The sequence below is a fragment of the Ursus americanus genome, chromosome 2 (assembly GCF_024610735.1).
Source record: "Ursus americanus isolate L20-20 chromosome 2, mUrsAme1.1.p, whole genome shotgun sequence".
Taxonomy (NCBI): Eukaryota; Metazoa; Chordata; class Mammalia; order Carnivora; family Ursidae; genus Ursus; species Ursus americanus.
Window position 1 is genome coordinate 100,986,597 of NC_142128.1, and position 18,702 is coordinate 101,005,298.

An 18,702-nucleotide genomic window follows, 5' to 3' on the forward strand; every position below is an offset into this window, starting at 1 on the left:
GCTGTAACAGAGGTTAGCCGCAGAGTTCTCCGGGTAGCTGGGGGGCCGGGGGGAACGTACAAGATTTGTAGGGGGACCTAGAGGAGGGAATTTATAAACTGACCTACAGCAGCTACAGAGTTCAGAGAAAACTGGAAGGATGAGAAACCTCCTTCCAGGTGATCGGTGTTATTCGTACAACTCTGGCAGACTGGTAAACAGGAACTTGTATTTCTTTCTAGGAGACTGGAAGGGGGATGACCTGAACACGGTGTCCCAGAGTTAATAGGCAGAACTCCCCTCCCTATTCATGCTCTGCCCACCTAGCACACGCCCGTCTTCCTCAGTTTCTTACTCTTCTCACTCTGTGGACCACACCCGTCCCTCCGTGAGGTGAGGACCTGCTCAGCCATCGCTTCTTTCAGAAAGCCTTTCTGCAGCCGCCTAGTTCAGTCAGGTAGTTCTCCATATACTCCCATGATATATAGTCCATACCTTTTATTATCGTGCTTCTCCCAAATGTGTAGAATTATTTATTTACATGTGTGGTTTTTCCATCAGACTCAGATCCTTAAGAATCTGGAATACGCTTATCATAAAGCCCGTAAATTTAAAAATCCTTAAAAACACTGAACGAATCCTTCTGACGTTCTGCCATACTTAATATATATCTAATTATTTCTTATGGCATTTACCACTTTCTACAGCACAGTATGTAACTATGGATTTGTTTTCTCTAACAGTAAGATAAGCGTTTTGAGGCCTACTTCTACGTCTGATTTATCTCAGCAGCTACCATTGTGCAAAGCGTGGTACTACATGTGTAGAAAGTGCTGAGATGTCTAACACAAAGAGACCTTTACTTTTTGACTACCCCTACACTTTTAGACCAGAGTTGGGAGCTGCTGAAACCATGAAAAAAGCGTGACTAGCTCAAAGTTTTAAGCTAAAAACAAGTCAACGTGTCTCTCAAAACCATCTCTGCACAGTGTCCAAGCTGGCACTGTATAAAGCTAATCATGGTCTTAAATTACCAGAGTAATAATGTTCTTCGTAAAGTGTCTACCTCGAAGTCAGACACTTCTATAGTCAGACAGCTATATTTATATATTTTCAATAGAGAAGGGGAAATTAGACTATTTCCTGATAATACAATTAGAGGAACATACACAGCACACACTTTCTCTTATACACACTCTCACAACCATAGTTTCCTGCTAACAGTGAAACTGGTCTCACAGCACACACTGGGAAGCAGTATGTGGTCTTTGTGTACCATTTAAAACTGTGCATTTTAGGGGCGCCTTGGTGGCTCAGTTGGTTAAGCCTCTGCCTTTGGCTCAGGTCATAACCCCAGGGTCCTGGGATCAAGTCCCGCATTGGGCTTCCTACTCAGTGGGAAGTCTGCTTCTCCCTCTCCTGCTCCCCCTGCTTATGCTTGTGCTCTCTCACTCTCTCTAATAAATTTTTTTAAAATCTAAAAAAATTAAAAAAATAAAACTGTGCATTTTAGATCTGGTGTATAAACTGCCACCATAAACTTCAGGCTGATTATGGAAGTAAGCACACAGGCAGAAACCAAAAGAAGTAATTTCTCTTACAGACACATAATTTGGGAAATAGATTTTAAGATTCAGTCAATGAATTCCAAAGGTCTTTTATTTTTATTTTTTTAATAATATTTATTTTGTTTTATTAGTGCCAAAGGTCTTTTAAAGTAACATACTGAAGAGTAAAAGACTAGGTAATCATGGTTCTTTCTCCAGATTGTCTAAATATATTCGGATTATGATATACAATAAAAAACATATATATAAAGTAATATATAATGCTGCCTAAATTAGTGAAGGATTGCATATGCAATCTTCTGAAACAGGAGAGTTTCAAGCTGGGTTGTATTTAATATGTGGATGGAAGATTTTTTAAAAAAGAGTTGAAAGGAAATATCAGGAATTTCTCAGAAGGATCTAGGCCTGGTCTGGGTCTCAGGATTAAAAGATCTTTATAATGTAGGTTTTAAAAATTCTGTCTTCCATTGATTCTCCCGTATGATCAACCTTTCTCAGATACAGCTACACAATGCTGTCAAACCTCAGGTTTCTGTGATGGGTTATGAGAGATTATGAAAGCAGCCGGGAGAGAGACCATGCTAAAAGCAAGAGATGAGAGAAGGAAGCTAGGAGCTAGGACTGAAATGAGATATTTTAAGACATCTTAGCAAGATTTTATTATGAAGCCAAACAAGGAGTAGAACTCGGCGGGCCGATACTTTCAGACTACTTGCTTCTTGTCATATGCCAGGATGCAAGAAAACAGTGTTAGGAGGACCAGCCAGCTGGACTCCTTGGACTAACTCTATTCCTTGATGTCTGACCTTTTCATTCCACACCTATAATTCCTTGGTTTACCCTTTCCTCAGAACACTAGAGTAAGACAGCCTCCAGAAAGCAAGGTGGCATACTGCCATTTGCCAGGTGAGAGGGCAATTCCCATTTTTTGTGAATTTGGCCCAAATGAACAGAATGTAGAATTATGATTTAAATAAAACTCAAAACTTACCTGGCATAGACTTAATAAGTGACAATATATTTATCAAATATAAAGAACAAGTAGTTCATTTATATGACTATAATTAGTATGACTTTTAATAAGAGTCAAGCCAAGCATTTTGGGCACTCAACTGAAAAGAAGAAAATGAACGGAACAGAATGGGAAGTTTGCAAGCTGGTCTGATCATCCCTGGACCTCTGGCCTCTGGGATGCAGGGAACAGATGGGGGAGAGCCCGAGCTGCTGAGCTCTGCCTGCCCCTCACCCTGTTTGGTGCTGGGCCTAACACAGAGCCACCCCAGGCAGTCTAGGACTGGGTGTGTGGGCCTGCGAGAAAAGACAAGATCAAGAGGGAATGATTTCCAGAGCACAAGGACCCTGGCATCTGTTTCACTGCTGTCACTGGTGTCTCACTGCATGTGGGGGACGCCTGACCCAAGAGACAAAGTAGTCAGAGTGACGTCAGTTTGCCATGAACTAAAACCCCCTCTTATCTGCCCTAAACAATGTCATCCATAACCCTGTTGCCACCCCTTCCCTATTCCTCCAAAGACTGAGAATCCTAAAACTTTACTAATGGGGGAGCAAATGGTCCAGTCTACTAACGGGAGAATGCTGTGATCAACAACGGTTACGACCCCTGGACGGAGTATTTTCCAAGGTTCTTTCCTCTGTCAGAAGCCTACGATTCTACATGAAGAAAAGCCCAACTACCCGAGCTGTCCTGAATTACAGAAGCAGGGGCTGAGACTGTCTTCTGTTCGGCCTGAGTCGGCGGGAGAAGGAAGGGACCTGGGCCACCATACACTGCTCTCCTGTCAAGGCTGCTCTTGCTGGAAACTCGACTCACACAGAAAGAGTTGTCTAAACCGTGCAACTTAAAAGGAAAGCCTATGGCTCTGAATGTGTTCCTGTATTGACAGACATTCTGGCATTCACTTGAATTTTGAACTAACAGGCAAAACACACTAAGGAAAAACTAGAGGTGGGAGAGGGATTTTGGGTACTATTTTATGTAAAAAGAATCATCGTGTTAATAGGCCTACATGGGAGGGTTAAGGAAAAAAGTAAAGGGTCATTTTGGAGGAGGGGAGGGGCTGGTGGTATGGTTCTAGAGAATCAGAGGGCAGTCTGAGGTCACTAGGCCATGGGGAGCAGATGGGGAAGATCAATGGTGTATGGACACCAAAGAAGGCTTCATTTCTGCAATCTGGCCGAGTACTGGCTTTATCCCTTACTAAACCTATAAGTTCCTGTCGCAATTCAAATTCTAGGTCTTCAATGTCATCTATTTCTCTATTTCTATGAGAAAGAAATCAGAAAAGAGTGACCAAAGGATGTGCTGTATGCATTAGTTAAGGGTTACACTCTACTTATTATGGGGGCAGTCACGTACAACATTCTTAACTAGTTTTGGCACAAAGAACAATCAAGATTGATTCTATTCTTTAAGCTTCCAAATGCCTAAGAGAAAGGAAGCAACAGAAGTTTCGTTTCATACTAAGTATCCCAGATGCCCAACGTGAGCATGCCAAGGATTGAATACCATTTTTCAAAACATCACTCTACTCTGGCTTTGAGGATGAAATGAATGAGAACTCTGGGAAGAGGAGTCATAGTTACCAACTACAGACAGAGGTTTATGCCATAAAATATGAAATAAGAATACAAACTATTTTTTTTTTTTTAAGGGAGCTTACTGCTGGCCTTCTCCCTGACATGCAAGCCTCACTGTGCAGCAATCTCGTGGCTGGACAATTTGGGGGTGGGGTGGGGAGTACAGTCACTTGGATTGGTGGGCGGAAGGCGAGCAGAAGGCCATGGAAACATTTAAGCCACAATGGATTCCCGGACAAGAAAGGAAGCTAACGGGAACGCAGGAAGGGAGGTGAACGGCCTATTACAAGTAAGGAAATGGTAACCAGTGTTATACTGAGGGCTCCACACACCCTGTTTCTTTAAATTCTCAAACAACCTCTGAGTCAGGACCACTATTATTATCCTTGTTCTTCTGATGAGCACACTGGGGCTTACCTAACGGGAAGGTTAGGGAACTTGCTCCCAATCATGAGAAAGTGGTAGAGGCGGCATCTGAGCCCCCTTATGCACTTCACCAATAAACTGGAAGAAGAGAACTCAGGAAGCAAATGAGGGAAAAAACTAGGCTTTTTAAGAGCTGGAGCCCAATTCATAAAGATTCAGCCTGTGCGAACTCAACCCCTTTTCCCTTTATGATACGAGTTCCTTCGTGCTGGTGTGAAATTCAGTGTTATGTCTGAACTGCGCTTAGGCTGAGTGCTAATGGGTGAAGGACAAGGAAGGGTTCTCCCGGAGGAAAGTGAGAGAGGGAGGCTTCTTCACTTAGCTGACCGGTGGCAGAGAGAGCAGAGACAAGATGGGCACCGGACAGTGCGTGTTCCTGCAGCCCTTGGGTTGAGCAGAACGAACCTGTCAAAATACACACGACCTCTAGTTTACATTGAGAGCTTTTTGTGGGAGGAAACGGAATGTAGAGAAAAGTTAGAAAAAAAATGGAAATGGTTTCTAGTGGAAGGAACAGTTAAAATAATTTATTCGAACTTCCTTCTCATTCCCTCTCAAGTGAATGATGTTTCTATGGACATACTATATTGAACATTTTAGTACAGTGAAACATACTGTAGAGTATAATGTGAAATACTACTGTACCTCAAGAGAGGTCTCTTTTTATTGCACTGTAGAATTAACTAGAACAACTGTCTCAAGAATAATGAAATAGTGTCCATTCAGAATGGAAAGTAGCACACTTGGGTATGATATTTCAAAGACAGAAAAAAAATCACTTAAATTTTTAAAAATCTAGATCAAGAGTTTTCTTTAGTGGAAAATTATGTGAAATACTTTTCTGAATATAAGAATTATGTTTAACAAAACACAAAAAGTAAGACCTATAAAAATTTCCCTGGTTGAAAAACTGGTGCTATGTAGACCATTTGCATTTGAACCCATTTTATTTTCCAGTTTCTAGAAAGGTTAAATGTTCGACATGACAAGGCTTTATGTGCCATTTAATGTGGAATACAGAGAATGCGTACATCTGGTATTTCAGTAAAGAGAATGAACGATATACATTAGGGACTTCTAAATTATCAAATGGATAGAATTAATTTAGGAGAGAAAATGGTAGTGCAGTCAATTTATAGTGCATGTAGCACATATGTTAATGAAAATCAGTTTCTACATTAGAAGTGAAAATCTCTCAGCATTAAAAACTGATTTGTATGTACTGTTATTACATCACAATAAAATCTAGTGAAAGATTTAATAAAACATGTCACTTTTTTTCTGAATTTACCACCAGAAGTTTACTTCTGAGAAATTAAATAGCAAAGTGCCAAAAAGGGGAATGTGAAATAGAAATCACCATGAAAAATAAAAATGAGCATTTTTATATACATATCTACATAGTGATAATAATCAAATAAACATTCCAGTCTTCCGAATTGTTGCAAAGAAAGGAAATACAGATTCTCTGATAGTCAAAGCATTTTTCAAAGTACATTTTCACTTTCTGATGTTTAATAAAGATGAACTCTTTATTATATTTCAGATAAGAAGCAAATTTTGTCTCACAAATAATTACCATGTGTGATATTTCTAAAACTGACTGCATTACTAGGCAAAATTCTTCAATTCAATTCACTGATGTCTTTTACTGAAGGATGCATTGGTTTGAAAATCAAAGACTTACGTCATCCAAAAAATCAATCAGTGAAGATGAGGAAGAAGAAAAGGAATCCTATTTAACGAATACAGCAATAAAAAATAGAAAATATGGATGAAGCAATTTAATAAGAACAAATAATAAATCAAAAATTTTGTAAAACAATTGAAAGGCAAATGACATTAATTCAAATAAATAAATGAGAAGAGCAGTCATTGGCATCGTTTCTCAAGAAACTCAGAAATCCATTAATTACTTTTTAAAGCGTGGTTCTTTTTCCCTTTCCCAAAGGAATGAAATACAATGCATACATTGTGCCCAAAATGTAATAAAATGAAGCGCATGGCAAATCATTAATAATCAAATTAAATGAAGCACTTAGGAAGGGTAACGATTAAAAGTGAGCAGCAGAATCTCTCAGCCTCTAGCTGTTCCCACTGGAATGTAACCTCTCTGAGAACAGGACTTGGTGATTTGGTCACTACTGTATCTCCGGCACCTAGAACAGTGCTCTGCACAGAGACGTATGATTATTTAATAAAGATATAATCACTAACTTAAATTTTCTGAGACCAAAATATAACTTATATCATAAAATTGGTTCCCTCCCCCAGCAACGAATTTAAGCACCAAAAAAGGACAGTCACTGTTTCATTATTATGGAATACACTGCCTAATACATTCTATGTAATACTTTTCACAAGAAGTATTCCTATCGTAAACTTCCAAAATAATCGAACTGATTGGAGCTAGACCCAGCATTGCCCTATTGTGAGCTCTGACCTTTTTCACTTGTTTTTTTTTTAATTGTGGTTCTATGCTTGGGAGAAAAAAGAAAAGTGTCCAAATTATTTCAAAAGTTCGGATTTGTTCTGCATTTACTGTTTCTCAGGGGAAGAGACGAAATTTCTTTTAAATCTTACGACTCTCATATTTCGATCTTTCTTAGATTTTTCTTAAATACGAATGTGATTAGAGTTTCCATAAGAATGCAGAACATACTCCTCTCCTGATGTGTTTTTGTTGATATAAGATTCTAGGTTCTTTTATGTGAGAGGCAATAAAACAGTTTCATTGCAAATGAATTTTAAATCACAAAGGGACTTTTAAATGGACCGCAGGGAATACTTGAAAAGTTTAATACTTACTTCAAATTGATCCAGAGCATCGGTAGGCGTATTCAAAAATGCCAAGAAAGAATGCTGTGAGTCTTGGTGCTCTATACCTAGAAGACAGCAGCAACTTTTTTTAAAACTAGAACAATTTAAACTAATTTTCATGGATAACCATTCCTGTCTGAATCTATTAAGAGTTGTTCACAAGCTACCACATTTTAAAGCTGATCGATACTATTAGCTCTACATATTTAAAAAAAAAACTATATTAATGTTTCTTGGGATATCACTTAAGAGTTATATCAGTCTCCATGACATACTTGTTTCCTGCCCTGAGGTCTTGAATTTCTTTCTTTTCCCACAGAGCACATCATAAGAAACACATTAAATCTTGGTAGACTTGGGAGAATTTTAAAAACATGGTTATATCTGACTTTTCTAAGCTAATTTATCACCAAAAAAGGTTTCTGTTTTGAAAACCTCTTAGCAAACATATAGTACGCACTAATATAAATAACCTCGTATAATAATGTAGAAATACAGCGAATGTATTTAGTTATGAGAAAACTTTGGTCAAGGCCTCCATCTGATTTCAGGCATTGTTTTACTGACAGAATAAATCACTCATACCCTAGTTTTTCTCAGATGAAGTTTCGAAAGTTGATGTATATTTGTTGGCTATGGTATTAACTTCAAATGCATAACTTCCAAAATAATTCTTAAAATATATATGCAATGATAGGAAGTGACATCAATTGTGTGCCTTTCATACTACTCTCTAATAACACACCATGGATGCCAGATAAGGCACTATGTTCAGAAATGCATCCAGTCAATAAATATTTACTGAGAGCCTGTTATGTGCCAAACCTTGTCTAGATACTGGGATGTATAAGTAAACACAGCAGTAAAAAAATCCTTGCCCTCATTATATTACATAAACATTACATTATATTTAAGTAGTATAGTACATTAGCTTACAACATAAGGTGAAATTTTATTATTCTACAGTGTTCTAAATCCACATAAAAGCTATAGCTTAACATGCTGTCATAAAGCAATGTGATAAACTCAAGCATCTATTCTAAAAATGATGCAGTCAGTGGCACGTGGCGTGTTATAGTCAGTCACACTCTGCACTGGTCTCTCTTCTATAAAAGCTGCCTTACAGGTCCTCCAGGTCTTATATATTCTTTTTCCTCTACTCACTAATAATGCAGACCAATTCCACTCTTCATCTTTGAAAACTCTGCTTGATTCTCAATTTAGTGTGAAGCCTTGTGCTCAGTGTGAGTTCCTAATTCACTTTTGCTGCTGGGTTCCTTCTTTTCCTGTTCACTAGGAAATTCAACTGACAAAAACTTTTTTTGAACATCCACTACTTTTAATGATTTTTTCATGTCAACTCCTTTATGTGATACCCTCTCTTTCTTCCACAGTTCTATTTTATTTTTTCTCCACAATTTTAAAAGCAGATACAGAGACCCAACCAGTTTGACATGACTGTGTGTCACAGGACTGAGAAATTACAGGGAAGCCTCACATAATGTATGCATAACATTAAGCCATTAATTAGTTCACTATTCAGTCAGGAATACAGACTTCGTCAGGACAATGAATTTCTTTCTCTCTTTCTTTCTTTCTTTTTTTAAGTAGGTTCCACGTCCAGTGTGGAGCCCATCTCAGGGCTTGAACTCATGACCCTGAGATCAACAGTCAGATGCTCAACTGACTGAGCCACCCAGGGACCTCAGGACAATGAATTTCTAGTAACAGCATATAAGAGATCCCTTCATTGAGAAAATAACATTCTGAATTTCTTTTTATTAAATCTTCACATTCTTAATGCCCGCATTATGAAAAAAAGGTTTAAGAAGTTCCTGTAATAGCTGCCATGCACCCTGAGTTACTTTTCACGTTAACGGAAACATGCTCAGGTAATTTCAAGGACATGGGAATAAACCCGGAGAGATCCTGCAGGACACGCAGTGTAAGAATCAAACGTGGAAGAAAACAATGACGTGCAAAAACAGTTGACCACGGAATTGCCTTTTAATATGGGATTAGATTAATCTTAAATTACTTCATACATTGTTTCCTCAACTACCCTGGAAGTGAATCCTACAACATCTGAAAAGAGTATAAAATATATTATAAAAATAAGAGGTTTTTTCCCCAATCACAAAAATCTTATTTGTGAAATCGTCCATGGCATTGAAAAAACAGTCCAATTCATGTCAAAGTGAGTTTTCTGTTAGTGTGAAATCTTTAAACCATGTACATTAAGCACAACAAAAGGACTCTGAGACCAGTGTAGCGAGTGTGTGTGTCACATATCTGCACGTATATCCATCAGTGAGCGCCCGCATGCTTAGTGTGAACGATTCTCCGACCTGCGCGTACGCGGATTCTTGGGTAATAAAATACATTCACAACAGAATAAGCCCTGACTGATGCAAAACACATTCTCATACCCTTTTCAGATCTAAGCTCTTCAGTGTCCTTTATCAGTTGCTCGATTTCTGAGAGTAGCTCCAAGTTCTTCTTCTCTGAATCTTTTAGTTTACTTCAATAAGGGAAAAAAAGGAAAAATGTCATTATTTTTACTGCTGTTTAGTGAGCCATCCTACTGTACGCAGTCGGAGCTTCCTGGTTTAAATGTCAGTCACGTCAAGTCAGGGAAGTGCAAGCCACTGCAGGAAAGACAATCCGGCCGGTCATCTACTGCTGTAGAAATAGACTTTTACTGCGCCACAGCCAGACTCACTCACTCACGGGCTGTCTCTGGCTGGTTCCGCACAATAGTGCAGTTGAGTGGGCAGAGGCAATGTGGCCTGCGAAGCTGAAAATACTGAGTAGTATCTGGCCTTTTATCGAAAAAGATGCTGACCCGGAGCTCAATGATTCCATTTTAAAATGTCATAAAATCAAAGGTTAAATTTAGGGTTTTGTTAGACTCTTCCACAGAGAACCATGAAAGTGGAGCATTTTTATGAGGACATCTGTAGCCTCCAGTTTCATTCACAGTCTGGTTTATGAGCAAATGTGCAAACGCCTGTGTCCCAGGCACTGGAAGGCTGATCGTGCTCGTTCCAATTACAACACAGAGAATGACATCAGTAGCTCTTTGTGCTAGGATTGACTCACATTCTCCAGAAAATGTTCTCTCACATTTTCAATGTCATGCTAGCACATTTAAGCAAAGCATACTTAATTTATGTCTAGATTATTTATAACAAGAGTTTATAGTTCAGTGGAGTGCCAGGCAGCTGACCTTTAATTGGATTCAAAACATTAATGATTACAGTTTAAGGACTAAGGCTTCACACATTACAAACTGAATTTACGGGACTGTATTTCTTTTCATGATTGAATGCCTTTGGAACGCTACTATTTCAGCACCAAATGGATTTTTCTACTAATATGTTGATTTGTAACATGAACTTTCTACTGTTCCTCTATATCACCAATACTGACTTACTCTTGAACCATGTTTATATCCAATCCAATTAAGATTTTCATTTTATCATTTATTTATTCAGAGTATAATTTGCTCTACTGTTGCAAAGAGCATTGAAAGAATGTCATTATCCAGGATTGTCTCAGACTGTGGAGGATATAGTTTTTTTAAAACATAAAAGAACATGAAAAAACAATTATAATTAGCATTTGTTATACCACTACGAAATTTATCATTAAGAGAATCTCCATTTGTAAAAGATCTATGGTAGAGGCCAGAACTCCCGGCTGATTGTGTTTTGTTCGGAATATATGTTGCATTTTTATATTAATATGACACTCTAGAACAGGAGAGAATTTGGGATTTAATGGAACAGAATTTGAGAGTCAACTAAATTTTACAAATAAGAGGAAAATAAATATTAAAATATTAATTAGCACTGTTATTTCTACTTTATGGACAAGTCAGAGAAAGCAAGGTTGTATTAAAATCCCATCACTGCATACAAGGCTTGAAAGCTTTTATTCATTTTCAAGTATTCATAAATTTTTCTGGTCATTACTCAAAAGAAAAAAGAGATAGGTATCAATTAAACAAGTAACTTCTCCCCCAAATACTTTTGGACCAATGTAGAAATTATTCTAGCAGACTCTCTCATTCAATCTTACCATTCTGTGATGATGTTAGCTGCTTTCACTTTATTGAGCTCTTCTTGGATGGCCTGTTTAGCTCTTATCTCTGCATCCAGAGCTGACTGCAACTCCAGTCTAGCTGACATATCCAGTTTTGCAAAACGACGCATTTTCCAGGGCATATCCTACCAAATAATATGACTGTTGTTAGCCCCATCCTACTTTTTCTTTACCATTTAAATTCAGTAATGCAAGGATAGTTAGAAACTACTTAAAAGCACTATCTTTCTCTGATAACACAACAGAATTGAAACACTATGTGTGAAAATATATTATTTTTCATTAATTTCAGAAATCATTGTAGACCTCCATACAAAGGAGTGTATTTTTCGTAATTATTACCAATAGTGGCTCCTATGCAAATTACAGTTGAGCAGCGATGTGCTATGACTTCCTAAACTGGCAGAGACTTGGACAAAGTGAATGCTCATGAAAAACTTGACAATGAGCTAAGGCCTAGACAAACCAGCAGAAGTGCTCAGGTTTATTACAATGTGTGCGAGCCTCCCCGCCCACCCTTACAATAACTCTCCACACAAAACGGCAGGACTTACTGTTGCTCGTGCACCCAGGCTGGAATTTCTCAAAGCTTCCAACTCTTCAGTCATCTTAGAAGCTAAGGCCTGGAGATACCCTCGTGCATCCTTTTCATCACTGACCCTGGAAATACAAATGCATACAGACAAAGGACAAAAAAAAAAAAAGTAATACAAACAGAAAAACTTCAGTGAGATATATATATATATATTTTTTTTTTTAAATTTTTATTTGTTTATTTTTTTTAAAGATTTTATTTATTTATTCATGAGAGACAGACAGAGAGGCAGAGCCAGAGGGAGAAGGAGGCTCTCTGCAAAGCAGGGAGCTGGATGTGGGACTCAGTCCCAGGACCCTGAGATCACAACCTGAGCCAAAAGCAGATGCTTAACCAACTGAGCCACCCAGGCGCACCGCCACTGTTTTTAAAAGCATCATACAAGAAATAAGTGAAATAAATGTCTTCTTTGACAAGGCCTACCGCAGCACTACTGCCTGACAACACATGGGAAGAGGGTTACTGAACTGTTGCAGTTCTCGACGAATTAAAGCCGGTCACGTGTAGGAAAGTTCAAATTACTTGTATATGATAAATTAGTAAAATTTCACCCTTGAACCACAGAATATTCTTTTAATCTAACATTAAAAACACACATATTTACATGATTTCTAAAGAATATTAGGATTTCTCACTAATTGGGTTCTGCCATTTTATCTTGTGAAAACAAAACGCATCATTTTTAAAACTGAAGTACCCTATATTTAGAAGGTTTAAAGTAAAATATTCTGCAAAAATTAGGGTTGTACTGCAATAAAGCTCCTCTGTTTTCTAAAATGGTCAATAAAATGCCAACCAAAAGGAAAAGGTTAACATCGAATGAAACTCATAACTGTCTTAAGACTTTCTTGCTGATGCAACTATCGTGATTCTAGATAGAAATGTTTTCTAATTATATTCAATGACACACATTCTACATTTCAGAATTTATCAGGAGAAAGTTTGTGTTTTGTTACATCTTCAAAACAAGGGCAAGACTAGGATAAGGACTGCCAGCATATGAAAATCTACAAAAGAAGGTCCTAGCCGCAAGAAGAATGAAAACAATCAGTATACAGAAAGATATAAAAGGCACAAGGAAAAAAAAGGAGTTGAAATTCGCAGTGCTTAGATTAGAAGTGTATTCTAATACACTCAGGGGAACACTATTTGCCTTTGGGAAGTCTGGCTGTGTTCATAAATACAATTCGGGCCACTGAACAGTAATGAGGAAAGTATATTTCAGGTAAATCGGTAAGTATCTGATGCTCACAGCAGACGAACTGAAACCCTGAACCTGGCTTTAGCATCTCTCAGAATTTAAACTCCTGAGGAGCCAAGTTCATATATCTCTATCTATCTCAAAGAGACCCTTTAAAAGGGATTTGGTTCTCTTTTCTCTCATATGGGAAGGTGTACCGGAGGACAAGCAAAAGAATCTAACAACAAAAGCGATACAATCGTCGTTAAAAAGTTGCCCAGCCTAGTTAGTTACATATTTTTAGGCTCTATAGACATGTATATATTTTTATTGCCTTTTAAAGGAAAATGGCTTTAGAAGATACTGTTTGTGAAGTAGGAGGCAGTTTCCTTTAAAATTTTTAACTTTGGGCACCACACATGACCACAACCTTTTGATTTAATCATCTGATCTACAGTATAAAGAATAAGAGAAGATGAAGGAAGATTACCTTTTTTTAGAATACCGAGAAAGATCCTGAAGAGAACTATTACCATGTAAAGGGCCAGGCTAATCGGCCTCAACCAGCAGTGCTTCAGTGCCTATCTACCACAGCGATCTCAGCTCCTTAACTCTGGAAAGCAGTAACTTCTTGTGCATGCCTTTCATGCTGTTTAACGTTTCAAATAAAAACCAATCTCTTAAAATTTTGTTTTTATTTGCATGTTGAATATGTTCACATTCCCTGACTCATGTGGTCTTCCGCTAAGTCTCAATTTTTTATTAAAGCTATGTCTATTTTCTTGGCTACAAAGAATTAATGAAGGGAAGGGTTAAAAAAAAAAAAAAAAAAGACCGGGTCAGTTACAAACTCCTGCCATTTTAAGTTCCACTGGGCCCTGGTCTCCTACAATAATTCCTTTTCAGAATCATTGCTATGTGTCTGTTTCCAACTTTGATCCTTAAAGTCCCACATCCCCCAGCCCAACACTGTCTTGCCCTTTCTTCTAGGCCATCTGGATAAACTGACTCATGCCCATTTTAACTTTTTTTTTTTTTTTTTAATTTAAGTTTTAGAGGCAAGTTAAGTCCCTCACCTTTTCTCTGGCCAACTCATTTAAATGTATTCGTCATCCCACATATATATAAATAAATACCTTCTCTGAAAACAGCTTATGTTTTCAATTTCATCATTTCCACTGGCTGCTGTAAACAGACAGACGTTTTCTAATCCAGAAAGGTTCCTGTTCCAATCCCGCTCCCTGTCATTGTGATACAACCTGTATCTAATTACTCTAGTATTTAACCCCTCACTAACTCGTACATACTTTCTGAGGTCTGATTTCTACCCCAACTATTTTGCTAAAACTACAGCTTATTCAAGTAACTACTCAACTATAAAAGGCCAATTTCAATCTATTTTGTTCTTCTGCCATAGCTAATCCTCTCCTCCCAAGCTCTTTCAAGTAATTAATGCATAAATACTTACTAATACTATTATGTGGGGCATACTTGGGAGACAGAGAAGATTTATAAGATATGGTCCTTAAAACGTCGGGGAGGTAGGACATACACAGTGGAGTGACTAAGAACTTGACTCTTGAGTCAAACACACCTTGGTTCAAATCCTAGCTCGCTGCTCACCAGCTCCGGGACTTGGGCTAACTCATTTATCCCCCTCTAGCTCTCTGCTATCTCACCTGCAAAGTGGGGATAACGATCCACCTCATTAGACTGTTATAATAACTAAATGAGAATCCTGTACAAGTGAATTTTCAGCCCAATGCCTGCAACATACTATGTTGTGATCAGTATAAGCTATGACTATCCACAAATGAAGATTAATGAATGAAGAATAGCTCAAACAATGTGGGGGAATTTAAATAAAGGGAAATAAAAGTGTTATCACTGAAACCCTTTGCTGATTAGGAATACTCTTTCCTGGCCGCCCTCTACCTTCTATATGCTGCCCTCACCATATTATCCTTCTGTCTTTTCTCCTTAAAAAGATCTCAACAACTTCAATGGCTTTATTGACTAGGAATTAAATCCCCCAATTTATATGCTTTACCCTAACCTTTCTGTAATCTTTTCAAAAGCATATTGGAACTCTGTACCCAGACGTCTCAAGAGGAGCCCAGACTCACCAACAAGCAAAATAACACAAACAAAATTGATTCTATCTTCCCCAAAGTTGGTTCCTTCTCTGACTTTCCTACTTCAGTGTTATCATTTTCTTAATCTAACTCAGAATTTCAGAACAAATTCTTCCTTGTCTCCTGCCCTTCCTTCATAATGAAGTCCTATAGATTCTTCTCCCACGTCTTCTCTATTTGTTCAGTTTTCCCCAAACTTCCCTCCATCTCACCCTGAACACCACTATAGAGATTGGTCTACCTAATGCATCATCTGATCAATGCCATTATCATTTGCAAAAACCCTTTCTTTCTTATAAAGTTTATATTCTTACCCAATATTCATGGTAACTAACCCTAGTTAGTAACTTTACTAGTCTTATTTCCTACTGTTTTATATGAAATCTCTAATTCAGCCAACCTATGTAAAGGACCCTTTATTAACCTCAGGGTTTTCAGAAAATGTGTTATAGGTTCAAATGAATACTCCCAACTTTCTCAAGCACCCAGTCTGAGATAACTCTCCTCTCTGCTCCAACAGGAAAATGAGTATTGTGTAATACACAGGGCAACTTACATTTAAGTCTTATAACTAATCTCCAGATCTGGTCACATTAGTTTTTACACTTTTCAGTGGGTATGTAATAAGCTGCTTGAAGGCAAAGTACTGTATTTTATAGGCTATCATACCTTCTACTATATCAGATGTGAGGAGATACATTTTAAAAATAACTCCTGGGGACTAGCTTATGACTCCGACCTTCCTTTGTTGCATGATTTCAAAGAAAAAGTGAAGTATTTTGATGAGCCAATGGTGAGAAGAAAGGCCCCTGCTCTAACACAGTGAGGAGCAACGAAGTTTCCCTTCCCTAAATGTATTCTTTCATATGAAAGGGATATTTCATAGGAGGGGGCCAAGCAAGACGGCCATTAGAAATGCATCCAAATAAGGTCTTATACACAATAGTGCTGGTTCTGTTTTAAAACTGTTATTTTGTCCAACGGAAACATTTAAAATACTATATATCACAAGTTCCTAAAACCTTGTCTTGGCATCATTTTTTTATAGTTTTAACTTAAATTCTAGTTCGTAAACATACAGTGTAATACTACTTTTGGGTGTACAAGATCATGATTCAACGATTCCACATGACACCTGGTGCTCATCCAGGTAAGGGCACTCCATAATCCCCATCACCTATTTCACCCAGCCCCCCGACACCTCCCCTCTGGTAATCGTCATTGGTTTCACTATAGGTAAGAGTCTGTTTCTTGGTTGTCTCCCTCCCTTTTTTCCCTTTGCTTGTTTTGTTTCTTAAATTCCACATAGGAGTGAAATCATACGGTATTGGTCTTTCCCTTACTGACTTATTTCACTTAGCGTAGTATACTCTAGCTCCATCCATATTGTTGCAAATGGCAAGATTTCATTCTATTTTATGGCTGTGGAATATTCCACTGTGTATGTATACACACACACACACACACACACACACACACACACACACACACATTTTCTTAACCCATTCATCAATCAACAGACACTTAGGCTGTTTCCAAAATTTGGCTATTGTGGGTAATGCTGCTATAAACATAGGGGTGCATAATCCCTTTGAATTAGTATTTTTATACTCTTTGGGTAAATACCCAGTAGCATGATTGCTGTATCACAGGGTGGTTTTACTTATAACTTTCTGAAGGACCACAGTACTGTTTTCCACAGTCGCCGCACCAGTTTGCATTCCCACCAACAGAGAATGAGGGTTCCTTTTGCTCCACATCCTTGCCAGTGCTGGTTGTTTACTGTGTTGTTGATTTTAGCCATTCTGACAGATGTGAGGTGATAGCTCATTATAGTTTTGGTTTGTATTTCCTTGATGATCAGTGATGTTGAGCATTGTTTCCTGTTTCAACGTGGAGCATCTGTGTCTGTTAGCCATCTGGATGTCTTCTTTGGAAAAATATCTATTCATATCTTCTATTTTATAAGTACTTTATATATTCTGGATACTAGCTCCTTATCAAATATGTCATTTGCAAATATCTTCTCCCACTCTGTACATTGTCTTTTAGTTTTGTTGACTGATTCCTTTACTGTGCAGAAGTTTTTTATCCTGATGTAGTTCCAATAGTTTATTTTTGCTTTTGTTTCCCTTACATCAGGAGACATATCTAGAAAGAAGTTACTATGGCTGATATCAAAGAAATCACTAGGATTTCGATGGTTTCCTGTCTCACATTTAGGTCTTTAATCCATTTTGTATTTATTTTTGTGGATGTAGTATAAGAAAGTGGTCCAGTTTCACTCTTTTGCATGTTGCTGTCCAGTTTTCCCAACACCATTTGTTGAAGAGACATTTTTTTTCTTTAAGATTTTTATTTATTTATTTGACAGAGATAGAGACAGCCAGCGAGAGAGGAAACACAAGCAAGGGGAGTGGGAGAGGAGGAAGCAGGCTTCCAGCAGAGGAGCCTAATGTGGGGCTCGATCCCATAACGCCGGGATCACGCCCTGAGCCGAAGGCAGATGCTTAACCGCTGTGCCACCCAGGCGCCCCGACATTCTTTTTTTCCATTGGATATTCTTTCCTGCTTTATCAAAGATTCATTGACCATATAGTTGTGGGTTCATATCTGGGTTTTCTATTCTGTTATATTGATCTATGTGACTATATTTGTGCCAATACCATCCGTCTTGATCAGTACAGCTTTGTAATATAATGTGAAGTCTGGAATTGTGATGCCTCTACCTTTGCTTGTCTTCTTCAAGATTCCTTTGGCTATTCAAGGTCTTTTATAGTTCCATATAAATTTTACGATTTTTTGTTTTAGCTCTGTGAAAAATGCTCTTGGATTTTTCGATAGGGATTGCATTAAATGTGTAGACTGCTTTGGGTAGTAAAGACATTTTAACAACATTTGTTCATCCAACCCATGAGCGTGAAATGTATTTCCATTTCTTTGTGTCATATTCAATTTCTTTCATCAGTGTTTTATAGTTTTCAGAGTACAGGTCTTGCACCTCTTTGGTTAGGTTTATTCCTAAGTATTTTATTATTTTTGGTGCAACTGTAAATGAGATTGATTCCTTAACTTCTCTTTCTGTTACTTCATTATTGGTGTATAGAAATGCAACAGATTACTGTACATTTGATTTTGTATCCTGGGACCAGCAGAGTTTTGGTGGAGTTCTTTGGGTTTTCTATATATAGTATCGTGTCATCTGCAAATAGTAAAAGTATTCTTCTTTGCCAATTGGATGCCTTTTATTTCTTTTTGTTGTATGACTGCTATGGATAACAATTCCACTATGTT

General features: G+C 37.9%; 1 protein-coding gene across 13 annotated transcripts in view; it reads right to left on the bottom strand.

Moving 5' to 3' along the window:
• CDC42BPA (CDC42 binding protein kinase alpha) overlaps window positions 1-18,702 on the bottom strand; it is a 310,508-nt gene that overhangs the window by 56,815 nt on the left and 234,991 nt on the right. For 10 of the 13 annotated variants that reach the window (XM_045796507.2, XM_087859422.1, XM_045796498.2 and 7 more), the window contains 4 exons: window positions 12,053-12,158; window positions 11,475-11,623; window positions 9,821-9,912; window positions 7,380-7,456 (listed from right to left, as the gene is read on the bottom strand). In XM_045796507.2, the coding sequence (XP_045652463.1) occupies window positions 7,380-7,456; window positions 9,821-9,912; window positions 11,475-11,623; window positions 12,053-12,158 (424 nt within the window). Of the gene's footprint in view, window positions 1-6,258; window positions 6,307-7,379; window positions 7,457-9,820; window positions 9,913-11,474; window positions 11,624-12,052; window positions 12,159-18,702 lie in introns of all 13 variants that reach the window. The other 3 variants (XM_045796461.2, XM_087859443.1, XM_045796518.2) reach the window with 1 other exon arrangement.